Source organism: Oncorhynchus nerka, linkage group LG24 (assembly GCF_034236695.1).
Source record: "Oncorhynchus nerka isolate Pitt River linkage group LG24, Oner_Uvic_2.0, whole genome shotgun sequence".
Taxonomy (NCBI): Eukaryota; Metazoa; Chordata; class Actinopteri; order Salmoniformes; family Salmonidae; genus Oncorhynchus; species Oncorhynchus nerka.
In genome coordinates this window covers 95543940-95563669 of record NC_088419.1, presented here as the reverse complement: position 1 = coordinate 95563669, position 19730 = coordinate 95543940, and the positions used below count along the sequence as shown (strand labels likewise).

Genomic DNA, 19730 nt, shown 5'->3' with positions numbered 1-19730 from the left:
TAGGAGAGACCATGTGAGGTTATGACAGAGCCAAGTGACTTGGTGTATAGCAGGTTAGTTATAATTGTTTTAGTTCACAATGGAGCCCCTAGACCCACTCTGCATACCCCTGTTACCTCCTTTGTCCCACCTCCCACACATGCGGTGACCTCACCCATTACAACCAGCATGTCCAGAGATACAACCTGTCTCATCATCACCCAGTGCCTGGGCTTACCTCCGCTGTACCCGCACCCCACCATACCCCTGTCTGTGCATTATGCCCTGAATATATTCTACCATGCCCAGAAACCTGCTCCTCTTATCCTCTGCCCCCAACGCTCTAGGCGACCAGTTTTGATAGCCTTTAGCCGCACCCTCATACTACTCCTTCTCTGTTCCGCGGGTGATGTGGAGGTAAACCCAGGCCCTGCATGTCCCCAGGTACCCTCATTTGTTGACTTCTGTGATCGAAAAAGCCTTGGTTTTATGCATGTCAACATCAGAAGCCTCCTCCCTAAGTTTGTTTTACTCACTGCTTTAGCACACTCTGCTAACCCTGATGTCCTTGCCGTGTCTGAATCCTGGCTCAGGAAGGCCACCAAAAATTCAGAGATTTCCATACCCAACTATAACATCTTCCGTCAAGATAGAACTACCAAAGGGGGCGGAGTTGCAGTCTACTGCAGAGATAGCCTGCAAAGTAACGTCATACTTTCCAGGTCCATACCCAAACAGTTCGAACTACTAATTTTGAAAATTACCCTCTCCAGAAATAAGTCTCTCACTGTTGCCGCCTGCTACCGGCCACCCTCAGCTCCCAGCTGTGCCCTGGACACCATTTGTGAATTGATCGCCCCCATCTAGCTTCAGAGTTTGTTCTGTTAGGTGACCTAAACTGGGATATGCTTAACACCCCGGCAGTCCTACAATGTAAGCTAGATGCCCTCAATCTCACTCAAATCATCAAGGAACCCACCAGGTACAACCCTAACTCTGTAAACAAGGGCACCCTCATAGACGTCATCCTGACCAACTGGCCCTCCAAATACACCTCCGCTGTCTTCAACCAGGATCTCAGCGATCACTGCCTCATTGCCTGTATCCGCCACGGAGCCGCAGTCAAACGACCACCCCTCATCACTGTCAAACGCTCCCTAAAACACTTCTGTGAGCAGGCCTTTCTAATCGACCTGGCCCGGGTATCCTGGAAGGACATTGACCTCATCCCGTCAGTTGAGGATGCCTGGTCATTCTTTAAAAGTAACTTCCTCACCATTTTAGATAAGCATGCTCCGTTCAAAAATGCAGAACCAAGAACAGATACAGCCCTTGGTTCACTCCAGACCTGACTGCCCTCGACCAGCACAAAAACATCCTGTGGCGGACTGCAATAGCATCGAATAGCCCCGTGATATGCAACTGTTCAGGGAAGTCAGGAACCAATACACGCAGTCAGTCAGGAAAGCTAAGGCCAGCTTCTTCAGGCAGAAGTTTGCATCCTGTAGCTCCAACTCCAAAAGTTCTGGGACACTGTGAAGTCCATGGAGAACAAGAGTACCTCCTCCCAGCTGCCCACTGCACTGAGGCTAGGTAACACGGTCTCCACCGATAAATCCACGATTATCGAAAGCTTCAATAAGCACTTCTCAACGGCTGGCCATGCCTTCCGCCTGGCTACTCCAACCTCGGCCAACAGCTCCGCCCCCCGCAGCTCCTCGCCCAAGCCTCTCCAGGTTCTCCTTTACCCAAATCCAGATAGCAGATGTTCTGAAAGAGCTGCAAAACCTAGACCCGTACAAATCAGCTGGGCTTGACAATCTGGACCCTCTATTTCTGAAACTATCTGCCGCCATTGTCGCAACCCCTATTACCAGCCTGTTCAACCTCTCTTTCATATCGTCTGAGATCCCCAAGGATTGGAAAGCTGCCGCAGTCATCCCCCTCTTCAAAGGGGGAGACACCCTGGACCCAAACTGCTATAGACCTATATCCATCCTGCCCTGCCTATCTAAGGTCTTCGAAAGCCAAGTCAACAAACAGGTCACTGACCATCTCGAATCCCACCGTACCTTCTCCGCTGTGCAATCTGGTTTCCGAGCCGGTCACGGGTGCACCTCAGCCACGCTCAAGGTACTAAACGATATCATAACCGCTATCGATAAAAGACAGTACTGTGCAGCCGTCTTCATCGACCTCGCCAAGGCTTTCGACTCTGTCAATCACCATATTCTTATCGGCAGACTCAATAGCCTCGGTTTCTCGGATGACTGCCTTGCCTGGTTCACCAATTACTTTGCAGACAGAGTTCAGTGTGTCAAATCGGAGGGCATGCTGTCCGGTCCTCTGGCAGTCTCTATGGGGTGCCACAGGGTTCAATTCTCGGGCCGACTCTTTTCTCTGTATATATCAATGATGTTGCTCTTGCTGCGGGCGATTCCCTGATCCACCTCTACGCAGACGACACCATTCTATATACTTTCGGCCCGTCATTGGACACTGTGCTATCTAACCTCCAAACGAGCTTCAATGCCATACAGCACTCCTTCCGTGGCCTCCAACTGCTCTTAAACGCGAGTAAAACCAAATGCATGCTTTTCAACCGATCGCTGCCTGCACCCGCATGCCCGACTAGCATCACCACCCTGGATGGTTCCGACCTTGAATATGTGGACATCTATAAGTACCTAGGTGTCTGGCTAGACTGCAAACTCTCCTTCCAGACTCACATCAAACATCTCCAATCGAAAATCAAATCAAGAGTCGGCTTTCTATTCCGCAACAAAGCCTCCTTCACTCACGCCGCCAAGCTTACCCTAGTAAAACTGACTATCCTACCGATCCTCGATTTCGGCGATGTCATCTACAAAATGGCTTCCAACACTCTACTCAGCAAACTGGATGCAGTCTATCATAGTGCCATCCGTTTTGTCACCAAAGCACCTTATACCACCCACCACTGCGACTTGTATGCTCTAGTCGGCTGGCCCTCGCTACATATTCGTCGCCAGACCCACTGGCTCCAGGTCATCTACAAGTCCATGCTAGGTAAAGCTCCGCCTTATCTCAGTTCACTGGTCACGATGGCAACACCCATCCGTAGCACACGCTCCAGCAGGTGTATCTCACTGATCATCCCTAAAGCCAACACCTCATTTGGCCGCCTTTCGTTCCAGTACTCTGCTGCCTGTGACTGGAATGAACTGCAAAAATCGCTGAAGTTGGAGACTTTTATCTCCCTCACCAACTTCAAACATCAGCTATCCGAGCAGCTAACCGATCGCTGCAGCTGTACATAGTCTATTGGTAAATAGCCCACCCATTTTCACCTACCTCATCCCCATACTGTTTTTATACTGTTTTTTTATTTTATTTATTTATTTATTTACTTTTCTGCTCTTTTGCACACCAATATCTCTACCTGTACATGACCATCTGATCATTTATCACCCCAGTGTTAATCTGCAAAATTGTATTATTCGCCTACCTCCTCATGCCTTTTGCACACATTGTATATAGACTGCCCATTTTTTTTCTACTGTGTTATTGACTTGTTAATTGCTTACTCCATGTGTAACTCTGTGTTGTCTGTTCACACTGCTATGCTTTATCTTGGCCAGGTCGCAGTTGCAAATGAGAACTTGTTCTCAACTAGCCTACCTGGTTAAATAAAGGTGAAATAAAAAATAAATAAAAAAATAGCGAGAATAGGAGAGGGCCTAGAACAGAGCCCTGGGGGACACCAGTGGTGAGAGCACGTGGTGAGGAGACAGATTCTCGCCACGCCACCTGGTAGGAGCGACCTGTCAGGTAGGACGCAATCCAAGCGTGGGCCGCGCCGGAGATGCCCAACTCGGAGAGGGTGGAGAGGAGGATCTGATGGTTCACAGTATCGAAGGCAGCCGATAGGTCTAGAAGGATGAGAGCAGAGGAGAGAGAGTTGGCTTTAGCAGTGCGGAGCGCCTCCGTGATACAGAGAAGAGCAGTCTCAGTTGAATGACTAGTCTTGAAACCTGACTGATTTGGATCAAGAAGGTCATTCTGAGAGAGATAGCGGGAGAGCTGGCCAAGGACGGCACGTTCAAGAGTTTTGGAGAGAAAAGAAAGAAGGGATACAGGTCTGTAGTTGTTGACATCAAAGGGATCGAGTGTAGGTTTTTTCAGAAGGGGTGCAACTCTCGCTCTCTTGAAGACGGAAGGGACGTAGCCAGCGGTCAGGGATGAGTTGATGAGCGAGGTGAGGTAAGGGAGAAGGTCTCCGGAAATGGTCTGGAGAAGAGAGGAGGGGATAGGGTCAAGCGGGCAGGTTGTTGGGCGGCCGGCCGTCACAAGACGCGAGATTTCATCTGGAGAGAGAGGGGAGAAAGAGGTCAGAGCACAGGGTAGGGCAGTGTGAGCAGAACCAGCGGTGTCGTTTGACTTAGCAAACGAGGATCGGATGTCGTCGACCTTCTTTTAAAAATGGTTGACGAAGTCATCTGCAGAGAGGGAGGAGGGGGGAGGGGGAGGAGGATTCAGGAGGGAGGAGAAGGTGGCAAAGAGCTTCCTAGGGTTAGAGGCAGATGCTTGGAATTTAGAGTGGTAGAAAGTGGCTTTAGCAGCAGAGACAGAAGAGGAAAATGTAGAGAGGAGGGAGTGAAAGGATGCCATGTCCGCAGGGAGGCGAGTTTTCCTCCATTTCCGCTCGGCTGCCCGGAGCCCTGTTCTGTGAGCTCGCAATGAGTCGTCGAGCCACGGAGCGGGAGGGGAGGACCGAGCCGGCCTGGAGGATAGGGGACATAGAGAGTCAAAGGATGCAGAAAGGGAGGAGAGGAGGGTTGAGGAGGCAGAATCAGGAGATAGGTTGGAGAAGGTTTGAGCAGAGGGAAGAGATGATAGGATGGAAGAGGAGAGAGTAGCGGGGAGAGAGAGCGAAGGTTGGGACGGCGCGATACCATCCGAGTAGGGGCAGTGTGGGAAGTGTTGGATGAGAGCGAGAGGAAAAGGATACAAGGTAGTGGTCGGAGACTTGGAGGGGAGTTGCAATGAGGTTAGTGGAAGAACAGCATCTAGTAAAGATGAGGTCGAGCGTATTGCCTGCCTTGTGAGTAGGGGGAAGGTGAGAGGGTGAGGTCAAAAGAGGAAAGGAGTGGAAAGAAGGAGGCAGAGAGGAATGAGTCAAAGGTAGACGTGGGGAGGTTAAAGTCGCCCAGAACTGTGAGAGGTGAGCCGTCCTCAGGAAAGGAGCTTATCAAGGCATCAAGCTCATTGATGAACTCTCCGAGGGAACCTGGAGGGCGATAAATGATAAGGATGTTAAGCTTGAAAGGGCTGGTAACTGTGACAGCATGGAATTCAAAGGAGGCGATAGACAGATGGGTAAGGGGAGAAAGAGAGAATGACCACTTGGGAGAGATGAGGATCCCGGTGCCACCACCCCGCTGACCAGAAGCTCTCGGGGTGTGCGAGAACACGTGGGCGGACGAAGAGAGAGCAGTAGGAGTAGCAGTGTTGTCTGTGGTGATCCATGTTTCCGCCAGTGCCAAGAAGTCGAGGGACTGGAGGGAGGCATAGGCTGAGATGAACTCTGCCTTGTTGGCCGCAGATCGGCAGTTCCAGAGGCTACCAGAGACCTGGAACTCCACGTGGGTCGTGCGCGCTGGGACCACCAGATTAGGGTGGCCGCGGCCACGCGGTGAGGAGCGTTTGTATGGTCTGTGCAGAGAGGAGAGAACAGGGATAGACAGACACATAGTTGACAGGCTACAGAAGAGGCTACGCTAATGCAAAGGAGATTGGAATGACAAGTGGACTACACGTCTCGAATGTTCAGAAAGTTAAGCTTACGTAGCAAGAATCTTATTGACTAAAATGATTAAAATGATACAGTACTGCTGAAGTAGGCTAGCTGGCAGTGGCTGCGTTGTTGACTTTGTAGGCTAGCTGGCAGTGGCTGCGTTGTTGACACTACACTAATCAAGTCGTTCCGTTGAGTGTAATAATTTCTACAGTGCTGCTATTCGGGGGCTAGCTAGCAGTGTTGATTACGTTACGTTGCGTTAAAAGAACGACAATAGCTGGCTAGCTAACCTAGAAAATCGCTCTAGACTACACAATTATCTTTGATACAAAGACGGCTATGTAGCTAGCTATGTAGCTAGCTACGATCAAACAAATCAAACCGTTGTACTGTAATGAAATGAAATGAAAATGTGATACTACCTGTGGAGCGAAGCGGAATGCGACCGGGTTGTTGAGTGCGGAAGTTCTATTCGGTAGACGTTGGCTAGCTGTTGGCTAGCTAGCAGTGTCTCCTACGTTAAGGACGACAAATAGCTGGCTAGCTAACCTCGGTAAATTAAGATAATCACACTAAAACTACACACTCTAAACTACACAATTATCTTGGATACGAAGACAGCAAAGACAACTATGTAGCTAGCTAACACTACACTAATCAAGTCGTTCAGTTGAGTGTAATAGTTTCTACAGTGCTGCTATTCGGTAGACGGTGGACGTTTGCTAGCTGGCTAGCTGCTGGGCAGATAGCAGTGTAGACTACGTTAGGACGACGAAATACGATAATTACGCAATTATCTTTGATACAATGACGGCTATGTAGCTAGCTAAGCAGAAATTGCTAAGATTAGACAAATCAAACCGTTGTACTATAATGAAATGTAATGAAATGTAATGAAAAGTTATACTACCTGCGGACCGAAGTGCGGATGCGACCGCTCGCTCCAACCCGGAAGTAGCAAACAGTACTGCGTACCTGTTCAGTTGTTTACAGTACTGTGTACCTGTTCAGTTGTTTACAGTACTGCGTACCTGTTCAGTTGTTTACAGTACTGTGTACCTGTTCAGTTGTTTACAGTACTGTGTACCTGTTCAGTTGTTTACAGTACTGTGTACCTGTTCAGTTGTTTACAGTACTGTGTACCTGTTCAGTTGTTTACAGTACTGCGTACCTGTTCAGTTGTTTACAGTACCGTGTACCTGTTCAGTTGTTTACAGTACCGCGTACCTGTTCAGTTGTTTACAGATTCCCATGGTGAGCTTCTTTAGATGGGGGAGGGATGGATTCCCATTCTGGACATGCTCAGCATCGAGAGAGACCGAGGTGTGGAAGTATTCCTCAATGGATTTTTGGTGCTCTTCTGGCAGGCTGTAAGATATGATTGAATTGAATTGAATTTATTTTGGGTAACAGACATACAACAACCTGTACAATGTGAAGGATATCACTTGAAAGTATTTATAATGTTTTTTTTTTTTTACAAAATGCTTGTTTCCAAAGTGGTCCTTGAATTTACAGATGCATCATTAGTCAGTGTAATCTGGTTGTTTGTTTACATTTACATTTAAGTCATTTAGCAGCTCTTATCCAGAGTAACTTAAACATGGTCAGCTGGGTAACACAATACTACATGTCTTTAGTAACACAAGGGCAAATCTTAACTTCCTCTTTTACAGTCAAATGTTATTTTCGTCTCCTACTGACATTAATGCATGCTGAAGTGAAAACTCGACCTGAGAGGAAGTTAGTATTTGTCCCACAATACTGAAGACACTTGAGAAGTATCAGTACATTGATTAGTTGAATGTGAGCCTTCAGTACATACTTAGACATATCGAGGTGTTGTAGTCTCTGTAGGTATGTGTCTCCCAGGGAACTACAAGCCAGCTCTGAGCCTCGGGGATCCCCTCCTTGGGTTTCTTTACTGTTCCTAGGGGGCAGCTGAGGAGGGCATTTCACTGGCTCTGTTGATCCAACAACTGTCGTAACTGTTAAGACAAAACGTTATGTCCTGTGACAGCGAAAATGAATTGGACCTTTTACGGATGTGTGAGACAGGCCCCTTGAGTTAAGTCTAAAGATCAGACTGCCTTAGCTTAGCTGTAGCAGAAACAGACAAGAGAGAATGCCTGTATCCTGAATGGCACCATACTGCTTACATAGTACACTATTTTTGACCAGAGCCTTATGGGAACCCAGTACACTATATAGGGGGAAAAGGGTACAATTTGAGATGCCAACGGCTATTAACCCACCTGCTTCTTCCTCTGGCTCCTCCTCCTTCTGAACAGGGAACTGCAGGTGTGTAGCCAGACCCATGTTGGGACTGTAGAACGTCTCCACCAGGTCAGACAGCACAGAGAATAATTGGATAGGCACACCCTCAGAGGCCTGGAGACAGGCACAAAAGCAGTGGTGTAAAGTACTTCATTTAAAAAAATCTACTTGAAAGTACTAGTTTGAGTTTATTTTATTTTTACTGGGACAAAGTGCACATTAATCAACGTTTCAGTAAAAGTGCCGGTTTTAGCCAGCCGGCTAATTTTCAACAGCAGTCCCTGGGCGTTTATTTTTTTGGGGTATCTGTACTTTACTTTACTATTTATATTTTTGACAACGTTTACTTTTACTTCACTACATTCCGAAGGAAAATAATGTGCTTTTTACTCCATACATTTTCCCTGACACTCAAAAGTACATGTATTTATTATGGAGTCCCATGAGCCAATAGCAGCAGCTTCTCTTCCTGGGTTCCAGCTAAATTAAGGCAGTTTATAGCAATTAAAAAAACATTACAATACATTCACAGATATCACAAACACACTGTGTGCCCTCAGGCCCCTACTCCATCACTATCACATATCTACAACACACTGTGTGCCCTCAGGGCCCTACTCCATCACTACCACATATCTACAACACACTGTGTGCCCTCAGGGCCCTACTCCATCACTACCACATATCTACAACACACTGTGTGCCCTCAGGCCCCTACTCCATCACTACCACATATCTACAACACACTGTGTGCCCTCAGGGCCCTACTCCATCACTACCACATATCTACAACACACTGTGTGCCCTCAGGGCCCTACTCCATCACTACCACATATCTACAACACACTGTGTGCCCTCAGGGCCCTACTCCATCACTACCACATATCTACAACACACTGTGTGCCCTCAGGGCCCTACTCCATCACTACCACATATCTACAACACACTGTGTGCCCTCAGGGCCCTACTCCATCACTACCACATATCTACAACACACTGTGTGCCCTCAGGGCCCTACTCCATCACTACCACATATCTACAACACACTGTGTGCCCTCAGGGCCCTACTCCATCACTACCACATATCTGCAATACAAAATCCATGTGTATGTGTGTATATAGGGCATATGTTATTGTGTGTGTTTATATGCATGTGTCTTAGCCTTTGTTCATGTTGCTTCACAGGTTAGTAGATTTCTCTGGGTCTAATGTCAATCATCAACACTTACAGGTTAGTAGATTTCTCTGGGTCTAATGTCAATCATCAACACTTACAGGTTAGTAGATTTCTCTGGGTCTAATGTCAATCATCAACACTTACAGGTTAGTAGATTTCTCTGGGTCTAATGTCAATCATCAACACTTACAGGTTAGTAGATTTCTCTGGGTCTAATGTCAATCATCAACACTTACAGGTTAGTAGATTTCTCTGGGTCTAATGCAAATCATCAACACTTACAGGTTAGTGAACTACAGAACAGAACAGTAATCACAGCCTAGTACCCTTTAGTGCACTACAACAGCAAGACAAGAGCACTACAGAGCACCAACGGTAAGACAAGAACACCTCAGAGCACCAACAGTAAGACAAGAACACTATAGAGCGCCAACAGTAAGACAAGAACACTATAGAGCACCAACAGTAAGACAAGAACACTACAGAGCGCCAACAGTAAGACAAGAACACTATAGAGCACCAACAGTAAGACAAGAACACTATAGAGCCCCAACAGTAAGACAAGAACACTACAGAGCACCAACAGTAAGACAATAACACTACAGAGCACCAACAGTAAGACAAGAACCCTACAGAGCACCAACAGCAAGACAAGAACACTACAGAGCACCAACAGCAAGACAAGAACACTACAGAGCACCAACAGCAAGACAATAACACTACAGAGCACCAACAGCAAGACAAGAACACTACAGAGCACCAACAGCAAGACAAGAACCCTACAGAGCACCAACAACAAGACAAGAACACTACAGAGCACCAACAACAAGACAAGAACACTACAGAGCACCAACAGCAAGACAAGAGCATTACAGAGCACCAACAGCAAGACAAGAACACTACAGAGCACCAACAGCAAGACAAGAACACTACAGAGCACCAACAGTAAGACAAGAACACTACAGAGCACCAACAGTAAGACAATAACACTACAGAGCACCAACAGTAAGACAAGAACCCTACAGAGCACCAACAGTAAGACAATAACACTACAGAGCACCAACAGTAAGACAAGAACCCTACAGAGCACCAACAACAAGACAATAACACTACAGAGCACCAACAGCAAGACAAGAGCATTACAGAGCACCAACAGCAAGACAAGAACACTACAGAGCACCAACAGCAAGACGAGAGCATTACAGAGCACCAACAGCAAGACAAGAACACTACAGAGCACCAACAGCAAGACAAGAACACTACAGAGCACCAACAGCAAGACAAGAGCATTACAGAGCACCAACAGCAAGACAGGCTAGTAGCCTGTTCTTCTCATCTCTCTACTTGGTGCTTCCTCTCTGGTGCCAGTATAGATCTTCTCAGTGTGGCAACGTGAGAGTCTTCTAAGGCTTTATGTTTCCAGAGAGACTTGATGTTGTATGAATGACAGGGTTTCCTTCTAGACCAATCATACAGCTTAAACACTCTTTCCACTGTTTGGCTAAATTCCAAGGGCTTTAGAGTATTAACTACCTAGTCACCTGGTTTCTTTAGAGTATTAACTACCTAGTCACCTGGTTTCGTTAGCGTATTAACTACCTAGTGACCTAGTTTCTTTAGAGTATTAAGTACCTAGTCACCTGGTTTCTTCAGAGTATTAACTACCTAGTCACCTGGTTTCTTCAGAGTATTAACTACCTAGTCACCTGGTTTCGTTAGCATATTAACTACCTAGTCACCTGGTTTCGTTAGCGTATTAACTACCTAGTGACCTAGTTTCTTTAGAGTATTAACTACCTAGTCACCTGGTTTCTTCAGAGTATTAACTACCTAGTCACCTGGTTTCTTCAGAGTATTAACTACCTAGTGACCTGTTTTCTTTAGAGTATTAACTACCTAGTCACCTGGTTTCGTTAGCGTATTAACTACCTAGTGACCTGGTTTCTTTAGAGTATTAACTACCTAGTGACCTGTTTTCTTCAGAGTATTAACTACCTAGTCACCTGGTTTCGTTAGCGTATTAACTACCTAGTGACCTGTTTTCTTCAGAGTATTAACTACCTAGTGACCTGTTTTCTTTAGAGTATTAACTACCTAGTGACCTGTTTTCTTCAGCCCATTTCACAGCCACTGTGGATATGTTGATTAATTTAAATACAGTGAAAATCTATATTTTTGTGTGAAGGGTCTGCTATTTTCTGTTGCGCACAAAATTAACTTTGTGGCTTTTCATACGCCCACGCCTCAGAATAATTTATAACCTTCTGCTACTGAAAGAGGAAGACGGTTTTGATCAACATTGGCAGTGGCCTGTAGAAACCGTAGTACATTTACATTACATTTACATTTAAGTCATTTAGCAGACGCTCTTATCCAGAGCGACTACCCTTCAACATTAGCAGAGTGGCCTGTAGGAACCGTAGTACCCTTCAACATTAGCAGAGTGGCCTGTAGGAACCGTAGTACCCTTCAACATTAGCAGAGTGGCCTGTAGAAACCGTAGAACCCTTCAACATTAGCAGAGTGGCCTGTAGGAACCGTAGTACCCTTCAACATTAGCAGAGTGGCCTGTAGGAACCGTAGTACCCTTCAACATTAGCAGAGTGGCCTGTAGAAACTGTAGTACCCTTCAACATTAGCAGAGTGGCCTGTAGGAACCGTAGTACCCTTCAACATTAGCAGAGTGGCCTGTAGGAACCGTAGTACCCTTCAACATTAGCAGAGTGGCCTGTGGAAATCGTTTTAACCTTCACGTCTGTGTTTAGCTCAGGCTAAAACTCAAGATGACTATAATGCTTTTTCAGCTACAATAGATCAATGAAAATCGATCTAATTCATCACTACTGTAGAGTCCTCTCTAGGTTCGGAATATTCTGACTGCCACACTAATACAGGCACATTAACCAGAAGTGTTTCCATCTCAACCTCAGCCTAACACAACGATGCCTTTGTGTGACAGAGAGAGAGAGAGAGCAGAGAGAGTGGGCCTACAGATGAAGAGACATCCGGTATACTGTATTCGTCCTTCATTAAAGAAGAGGACATTAGCAGTGTCGCATATTCACAGCCACAGGAAGCAAGGCTGTTTATATTTAGTGTCTAGTTCTATGGAGCGCTCACACTTCAGCACATTTTTTTCTTCTCTCCGCACAAGTAAGGCTTGGTTCAACGTACTGTATAACCAAAATAGGTTGCACAATATTCACAATACACTGGTACATTCCAGAACTCTACCACCACACATGGCCTTTCTTCAGTTCTGACGGTATTGAAAACCAGAGCAGAAGTTGTCTGATTATTGAGGAATTGAGAAGTGGCTCTTAAAATAGCCCCTAACACCCAACACCTGGGAAGAGACTATATCAGCCAGACAAGTTGGTGGTATAAGGCTCAGAACCTGTGTTGTGTGGATCAACATAGTAACGTTAAATGCTTTGTAGGGGGTTCAACACTCAAAATGGAGTGCAGATCTCAGCTGAACCTCCCCTCAAAAGAGTTGTATCACCTGGACTGAGAGCTTCCGCCCCTCAAAAGAGTTGTCTCACCTGGACCGAGAGCTTCCTGTCCTCATTGGGTAGGATCCTGTAGGTATACACACAGTTCTGGTACCTGGAAATAGAAGAGATGGGATAGTATCATAAAGATTACAGCAGATATGTCATCTTGAATGTTTACCCTTTCTGACATTTCACAGAAGAGTGTGTCAGGTGCAGTAATAACAGACAGCATGCACTCTTACACACTTCCATTGCTCTTTCTGTCCAACGGAAAATACTACATGACCATTTTTGTATTTGTTTACCAGTTATTCAAATGAGAGCCCACGGTGACACAGTGAGTTGTACAGTGAGTTGTACAGTGAGTTGTACAGTGAGTTGTACAGTGGGGTCTACCCAGCTTTGTAGCATGACAGCGTGTGCAGATACGTTTGGACGCTGCAGTAATAAGCATGTGCGCTTTAAAATAGGTCTTCATTACATAGAAATACCTGCTATATAGTTAGTCACATCTAAAACTGCATGAAACAACAACAGTATTCTAGCCAGTTTCTCTGGTTGATCAAAGTCTTGAGGAAAACGTTTTTTCAATTCCAACAGATGTTGATTTATGTCATGAAGAAACGTCTACATCACGTTGTTTTGCTTGGTCTGTGTCTAACAATGTTTGTACCATGTTTGTGTTGCTACCATGTTGTTGTCATGTTGTGTTGCTACCGTGTTGTTGTCATGTTGTGTTGCTACCATGTTGTTGTCATGTTGTGTTGCTACCGTGTTGTTGTCATGTTGTGTTGCTACCGTGTTGTTGTCATGTTGTGTTGCTACCGTGTTGTTGTCATGTTGTGTTGCTACCGTGTTGTTGTCATGTTGTGTTGCTACCGTCATCATGTTGTGTTGCTACCGTTGTGTTGTTGTCATGTTGTGTTGCTACCATGTTGTTGTCATGTTGTGTTGCTACCGTGTTGTTGTCATGTTGTGTTGCTACCGTGTTGTTGTCATGTTGTGTTGCTACCGTGTTGTTGTCATGTTGTGTTGCTACCGTGTTGTTGTCATGTTGTGTTGCTACCGTGTTGTTGTCATGTTGTGTTGCTACCGTGTTGTTGTCATGTTGTGTTGCTACCGTGTTGTTGTCATGTTGTGTTGCTACCGTGTTGTTGTCATGTTGTGTTGCTACCGTGTTGTTGTCATGTTGTGTTGCTACCGTGTTGTTGTCATATTGTGTTGCCACCATGATATTATCATGTTGCTACCATGTTTTTGTCATGTTGTGTTGCTACCGTGTTGTTGTCATATTGTGTTGCTACCATGTTTTTGTCATGTTGCTACCGTGTTATTATCATGTTGTTGCTACCATGATATTATCATGTTGTTGCTACCATGTTTTTGTCATGTTGCTACCATGTTATTATCATAGGTGCTACCGTGTTGTTGTCATGTTGTTGCTACCATGCTGTGTTGTTCAGCCTCTGTCCCGGCAGGAGGCCTCTTGACAGGCCGTCATTGTAAATAAGAATTTGTTCCTAATTGACTTGCCTAGTTATATAAAGGTTTAATAAATGTAAAACAAAAAACATGCAAAGCGCTGTCAGTTCCTGTATCTGAAGTACTGTACACTTCCATTCAAAAGCCTTAGATGAGCAGGAGGACATGTACATTAGAGTGTCTAGTTTGAGAAACAGACGCCTCACAAGTTCTCAACTGGCAGCTTCATTAAATAGTACCCACAAAACACCAGTCTCAACGTTAACAGTGAAGAGGCGACTCCAGGGATGCTGGCCTTCTAGGCAGAGTTGCAAAGAAAAAGCCATGTCTCAGACTGGCCAATAAAAAAGTAAAGATGGGCAAAAGAACACAGACACTGGACAGAGGAACTCTGCCTAGAAGGCCAGCATCCCGGAGTCGCCTCTTCACTGTTAACGTTGAGACTGGTGTTTTGTGGGTACTATTTAATGAAGCTGCCAGTTGAGAACTTGTGAGGTGTCTGTTTCTCAAACTAGACACTCTAATGTACATGTCCTCCTGCTCAGTTGTGCACCGGGGACTCCCACTCCTCTTTCTATTCTGGTTAGAGCCAGTTTGCCCTGTTATGTGAAGGGAGTAGTACACAGAGTTGTACGAGATCTTCAGTTTCCTGGTAATTTCTCGCATGGAATAGCCTTCATTTCTCAGAACAAGAACAAGAATAGACTGACGAGTTTCAGAGGAAACCCTAACCCTTTCTGGCCATTTTGAGCCTGTAATCAAACCCATAAATGCTGATGCTCCAGATACTCAACTAGTCTAATGAAGGCCAGTCGTATTGCTTCTTTAATCAGAACAACTGTTTTAAGCTGTGCTAACATATTTACGAAAGGGTTTCAAAGGATCAATGAGCCTTTTTAAAATGATAAACTTGGATTAGCTAACACAACGTGCCGTTGGAACACACGAGTGATGGTTGCTGACAATGGGCCTCTGTACTCCTATGTAGATATTCCATTAAACAATCAGCCGTTTCCAGCTACAGTAGTCATTTACAACATTAACAATGTCTACACTGTATTTCCGATCAATTTGATGTTATTTTAATGGACAAAAAAATTATATATATATATATATATATTTTTTTTTTAATAAAAAAACAAGGACATTTCTAAGTGACCCCAAACCTTTGAACGGTCGTGTAGGTATTTTACCCTCCAGATGAAATAACATTAATAACAAAAGCATTTAGCGCCGATCCTTGTTTCGTTTACGATTTAAAGTTTTGATAAGCTCTTCTTACTGAAAGGGACACGACTTCAACAGATGATCTTCCTTCCTCAATTTGAACTTTCCAACATCATTGTAGCTTTGGGGCAGCAGGGTAGCCTAGTGGTTAGAGTGTTGGACTAGTAACCGAAAGGTTGCAAGTTCGAATCCCCAAGCTGACAAGGTACAAATCTGTCGTTCTGCCCCTGAACAGGCAGTTAACCCACTGTTCCTAGGCCGTCATTGAAAATAAGAATTTGTTTTTAACTGACTTGCCTAGTAAAATAAATAAAACATGTTTAACTGTCAATTCTTTCCTGAAACAGACTAGTCAGTATTCAGTATGGCATAGTTTACTCTCCCTACTCACAGCTACTTTCAACTGCTACTTGCACGCAAAGAGATATACAGGGATGAACTCTCAACAGATGACCGACTGTCCTCAATTAGATCTTTCCAACATCGTTGGTGACAGGTAAATGTTCAACTGTCAATGATTTCCTTGTCAGTTTTTCTTTGCAACAGAAATTATACTGCAGTTAGTAATCAATATGGCATAGTTTCCTCTCCCTACTCAAAGCTACTTTCAACTACTTTGCATACAAAGAGATATAAGGGATGAAACATCTTCCTTCCCCAATTTGATCTTTCCAACATCATTTTAGACTGTTAAACCGTCCATTTGATCCATATATATGTATCTTATGGTATGTTTTACTTACAGAACACATAGGGCGTAGGCACCCTGTATGGACTCACTGTCCCGGAGGAGGAAGCTCCCATCCTTAGCTGCTTTGGAGAGCAGATCCTCAGCCTTAGATCGGGTGATATTACCATGGTGCCATGGCTGGAACGACGTAGACATCCTGATCTTCTACTGAAAACACTCAGCTACATACAGATTTCTGCATCGACTCTCACACTAGACAAGGACTTATCAGGGAAGATTCAACTGTAGCTAGTAACCATACTCTTCATGTTTCGTGTATGTTCTCTTCTCCTCCGCTCGCTCTCTCTCTCTCTCTCTCTCTCTCTCTCTGTCTCTCTCTCTCTCTCTCTCTCTCTCTCTCTCTTCCTGTTAGTGGGGAGAAAGCTGTAAAAGGGAAGCTGCTACAAACACGGCTGTGAACTTCCTCATTTGAGAAGTTAGAGAGCGAGAGGAGGGCCAGAGAGAGAGAGAGGGGAGGATCAGAGAGAGAGAGGGGGAGGATCAGAGAGAGAGAGGGGGAGGATCAGAGAGAGAGGGGAGGATCAGAGAGAGAGAGAGGGAGGATCAGAGAGAGGGAGGGGGAGGATCAGAGAGAGAGAGGGGGAGGATCAGAGAGAGAGAGAGGGAGGATCAGAGAGAGAGAGAGGGAGGATCAGAGAGAGAGAGGGGGAGGATCAGAGAGAGAGAGGGGGAGGATCAGAGAGAGAGAGGGGAGGATCAGAGAGAGAGAGGGGGAGGATCAGAGAGAGAGAGAGGGAGGATCAGAGAGAGAGAGGGGGAGGATCAGAGAGAGAGAGAGGGAGGATCAGAGAGAGAGAGGGAGGATCAGAGAGAGAGAGAGAGGATCAGAGAGAGAGAGGGAGGATCAGAGAGAGAGGAGGACCAGAAAGAGCGAGAGAGTGAGAGGAGAATCAGAGAGAGAGAGGGGAGGATCAGAGAGAGAGAGAGGGAGGATCAGAGAGAGAGAGGGAGGATCAGAGAGAGAGAGAGAGGATCAGAGAGAGGGAGGATCAGAGAGAGGGAGGATCAGGGAGAGGGAGGATCAGGGAGAGGGAGGATCAGGAAGAGGGAGGATCAGGAGAGAGGAGGATCAGGGAGAGAAGAGGATCAGAGAGAGAGAGAGAGGATCAGAGAGAGAGAGACAGAGAGAGAGAGAGAGAGAGCAAGAGGAGGACCAGAGAGAGAGAGCAAGAGGAGGACCAGAGAGAGAGAGAGCAAGAGGAGGACCAGAGAGAGAGAGCAAGAGGGGGACCAGAGAGAGAGAGCAAGAGGAGGACCAGAGAGAGAGAGCAAGAGGAGGACCAGAGAGAGAGAGAGCAAGAGGAGGACCAGAGAGAGAGAGCAAGAGGAGGACCAGAGAGAGAGAGCAAGAGGGGGACCAGAGAGAGAGAGCAAGAGGAGGACCAGAGAGAGAGAGCAAGAGGAGGACCAGAGAGAGAGAGAGCAAGAGGAGGACCAGAGAGAGAGAGAGCAAGAGGAGGACCAGAGAGAGGAGGTCCAAAGTGAGAGAAATCAGCTCAATGTCACTGATGAATCCATAGACTTTAACCACTTCTGGGAAAACTGGAAAACACTAAACAAACAACAACACAAAGAGTTATCTATCCAAAGCGGAGATGTGTGGATAAACCACTTCTCCGATCTTTTTGGCCCTATAACAAAAAACAAACAGCAAAATCATACACATGATCAAATACAAATCTTTGAATCAACTATTAAAGACAACCAGAACCCACTGGATTCTTCAACTACATTGAATGAACAACAGGACAAAATAAAACCCCTCCAACCCAAAAAGGCATGTGGTGTTGATGGTATCCTTGATGAAATGATAAAATATACAGACCACAATTCAAATTGGCTATACTTAAACTCTTTAACATTTAACATCCTCAGCTCTGGCATCTTCCCCAATATTTGGAACCAAGGACTGATCACCCCAATCCACAAAAGTGGGAGACAAATTTTACCGTGGGATATGCATCAACAGCAACCTTCGAAAAGTTGTCTGCATTATCATTGTTAACAGCAGACTCGTACATTTCCTCAGTGAAAACAATGTACTGAGCAAATGTCAAATTACCGTATGACAGACCACGTATTCACCCTGCACTAATTGACAAAGAAACAAACCAAAACAAACGTAAAGTATTCTCATGCTTTGTTGATTTCCCCAAAACTTTTGACTCAATTTGGAAGGAGGGTCTGCTGTACAAACTGATGGAAAGTGGTGTTGTGGAAAAATAATACAACTTTATAAAATCACAAACAACAAGTGACAACAAGGTTAAAATGGAAAAAAACACACAATTCTTTCCACATGGCCGTGGGGTGAGACAGGGATGCAGCTTAAGCCCCACCCTCTTCAACATATATATCAACTAATTAGCGATGGCACAAGAACAGTCTGCAGCACCCGGCCTCATCCTACTCGAATCTGAAGTCAAATATCTACTGTTTGCTGATGATCAGGTGCTTCTGTCACCAACCAAGGAGGGCCTACAGCAGCACCTAGATCTTCTGCACAGATTCTGTCAGACCTGGGCCCTGACAATAAATCTCAGTAAGACAAAAAATAATGGCGTTCCAAAATAGGTCCTGTTTTCAGGATTACAAATGCAAATTCCATCTAGACACTGTTGCCCTAGAGCACACAAAAAAACTATACATACCTCGGCCTTAACATCAGCGCCACAGGTAACTTCCACAAAGCTGTGAACGATCTGAGAGACAAGGCAATAAGGGCATTCTATGCCATCAAAAGGAACATAAATTTCAACATACCAATTAGGATTTGGCTAAAAATACTAGAATCAGTTTTAGAAGCCATTTCTCTTCATGGTTGTGAGGTCTGGGGTCCGCTCACCAACCAATAATTCAAACAATGGGACAAACACCAAATTGAGACTGCATGCATAATTCTGCAAAAATATCCCCTGTGTACAAAGTAAAACACCAATTATTACTATTTTTTTTAACTTTATTTATTTTATTTGACCTTTTTAACTAGGCAAGTCAGTTAATTAAGAACAAATTCTTATTTACAATGACAGCCTAGGAACAGTGGGTTAACTGCCTTGTTCAGGGGCAGAACGACAGATTTGTGCCTTGTCAGTTGGGGGATTTGGTCTAGCAAAATAATACATGCAGAGCAGAATTAGGCCGATACCCGCTAATGATCAAAATCCAGAAAATAGACGTTAAATTCTACAACCACCTAAAAGGAAGCGATTCCCAAATCTTCCATAACAAAACCATCACCTACACTTAGATGAACCTGGAAAAGAGTCCCCCAAGCAAGCTGGTCCTGGGGCTCCGTTCGCAAACACAAACACACCCCACAGAGCCCCATGACAGCAACACAATTAGACCCAATCAAATCATGAGATAACGAAAAGATAATTACTTGACACATTAAAAATAATTAACATAAAAACAGAGCAAACTAGAATGCTATTTTGTCCCTAAATAGAAAGTACACAGTGGCAGAACATGTGACCACTGTGACTGACCCAAACTTAAGGAAAGCTTTGACTATGTACAGACTCAGTGAGCATAGCTTTGCTATTGAGAAAGGCCGCC

General features: G+C 45.1%; 1 protein-coding gene across 2 annotated transcripts in view; it reads right to left on the bottom strand.

Annotated features, from left to right (window-relative positions):
- The window catches only part of LOC115125771 (phosphatidylinositol 3,4,5-trisphosphate 5-phosphatase 1-like), a 76220-nt gene extending 59771 nt beyond the window's left edge, over nt 1–16449 (bottom strand). For both annotated transcript variants that reach the window (XM_065009357.1, XM_065009358.1), the window contains exons 1-5: nt 16162–16449; nt 12758–12821; nt 8014–8149; nt 7584–7746; nt 6986–7126 (exon numbers count right to left, since the gene is read on the bottom strand). In XM_065009357.1, the coding sequence (XP_064865429.1) occupies nt 6986–7126; nt 7584–7746; nt 8014–8149; nt 12758–12821; nt 16162–16304 (647 nt within the window). In that variant the 5' untranslated portion in view covers nt 16305–16449. The remainder of the gene's footprint in view (nt 1–6985; nt 7127–7583; nt 7747–8013; nt 8150–12757; nt 12822–16161) is intronic.
- Between the last annotated feature and the right edge of the window lie 3281 nt (nt 16450–19730).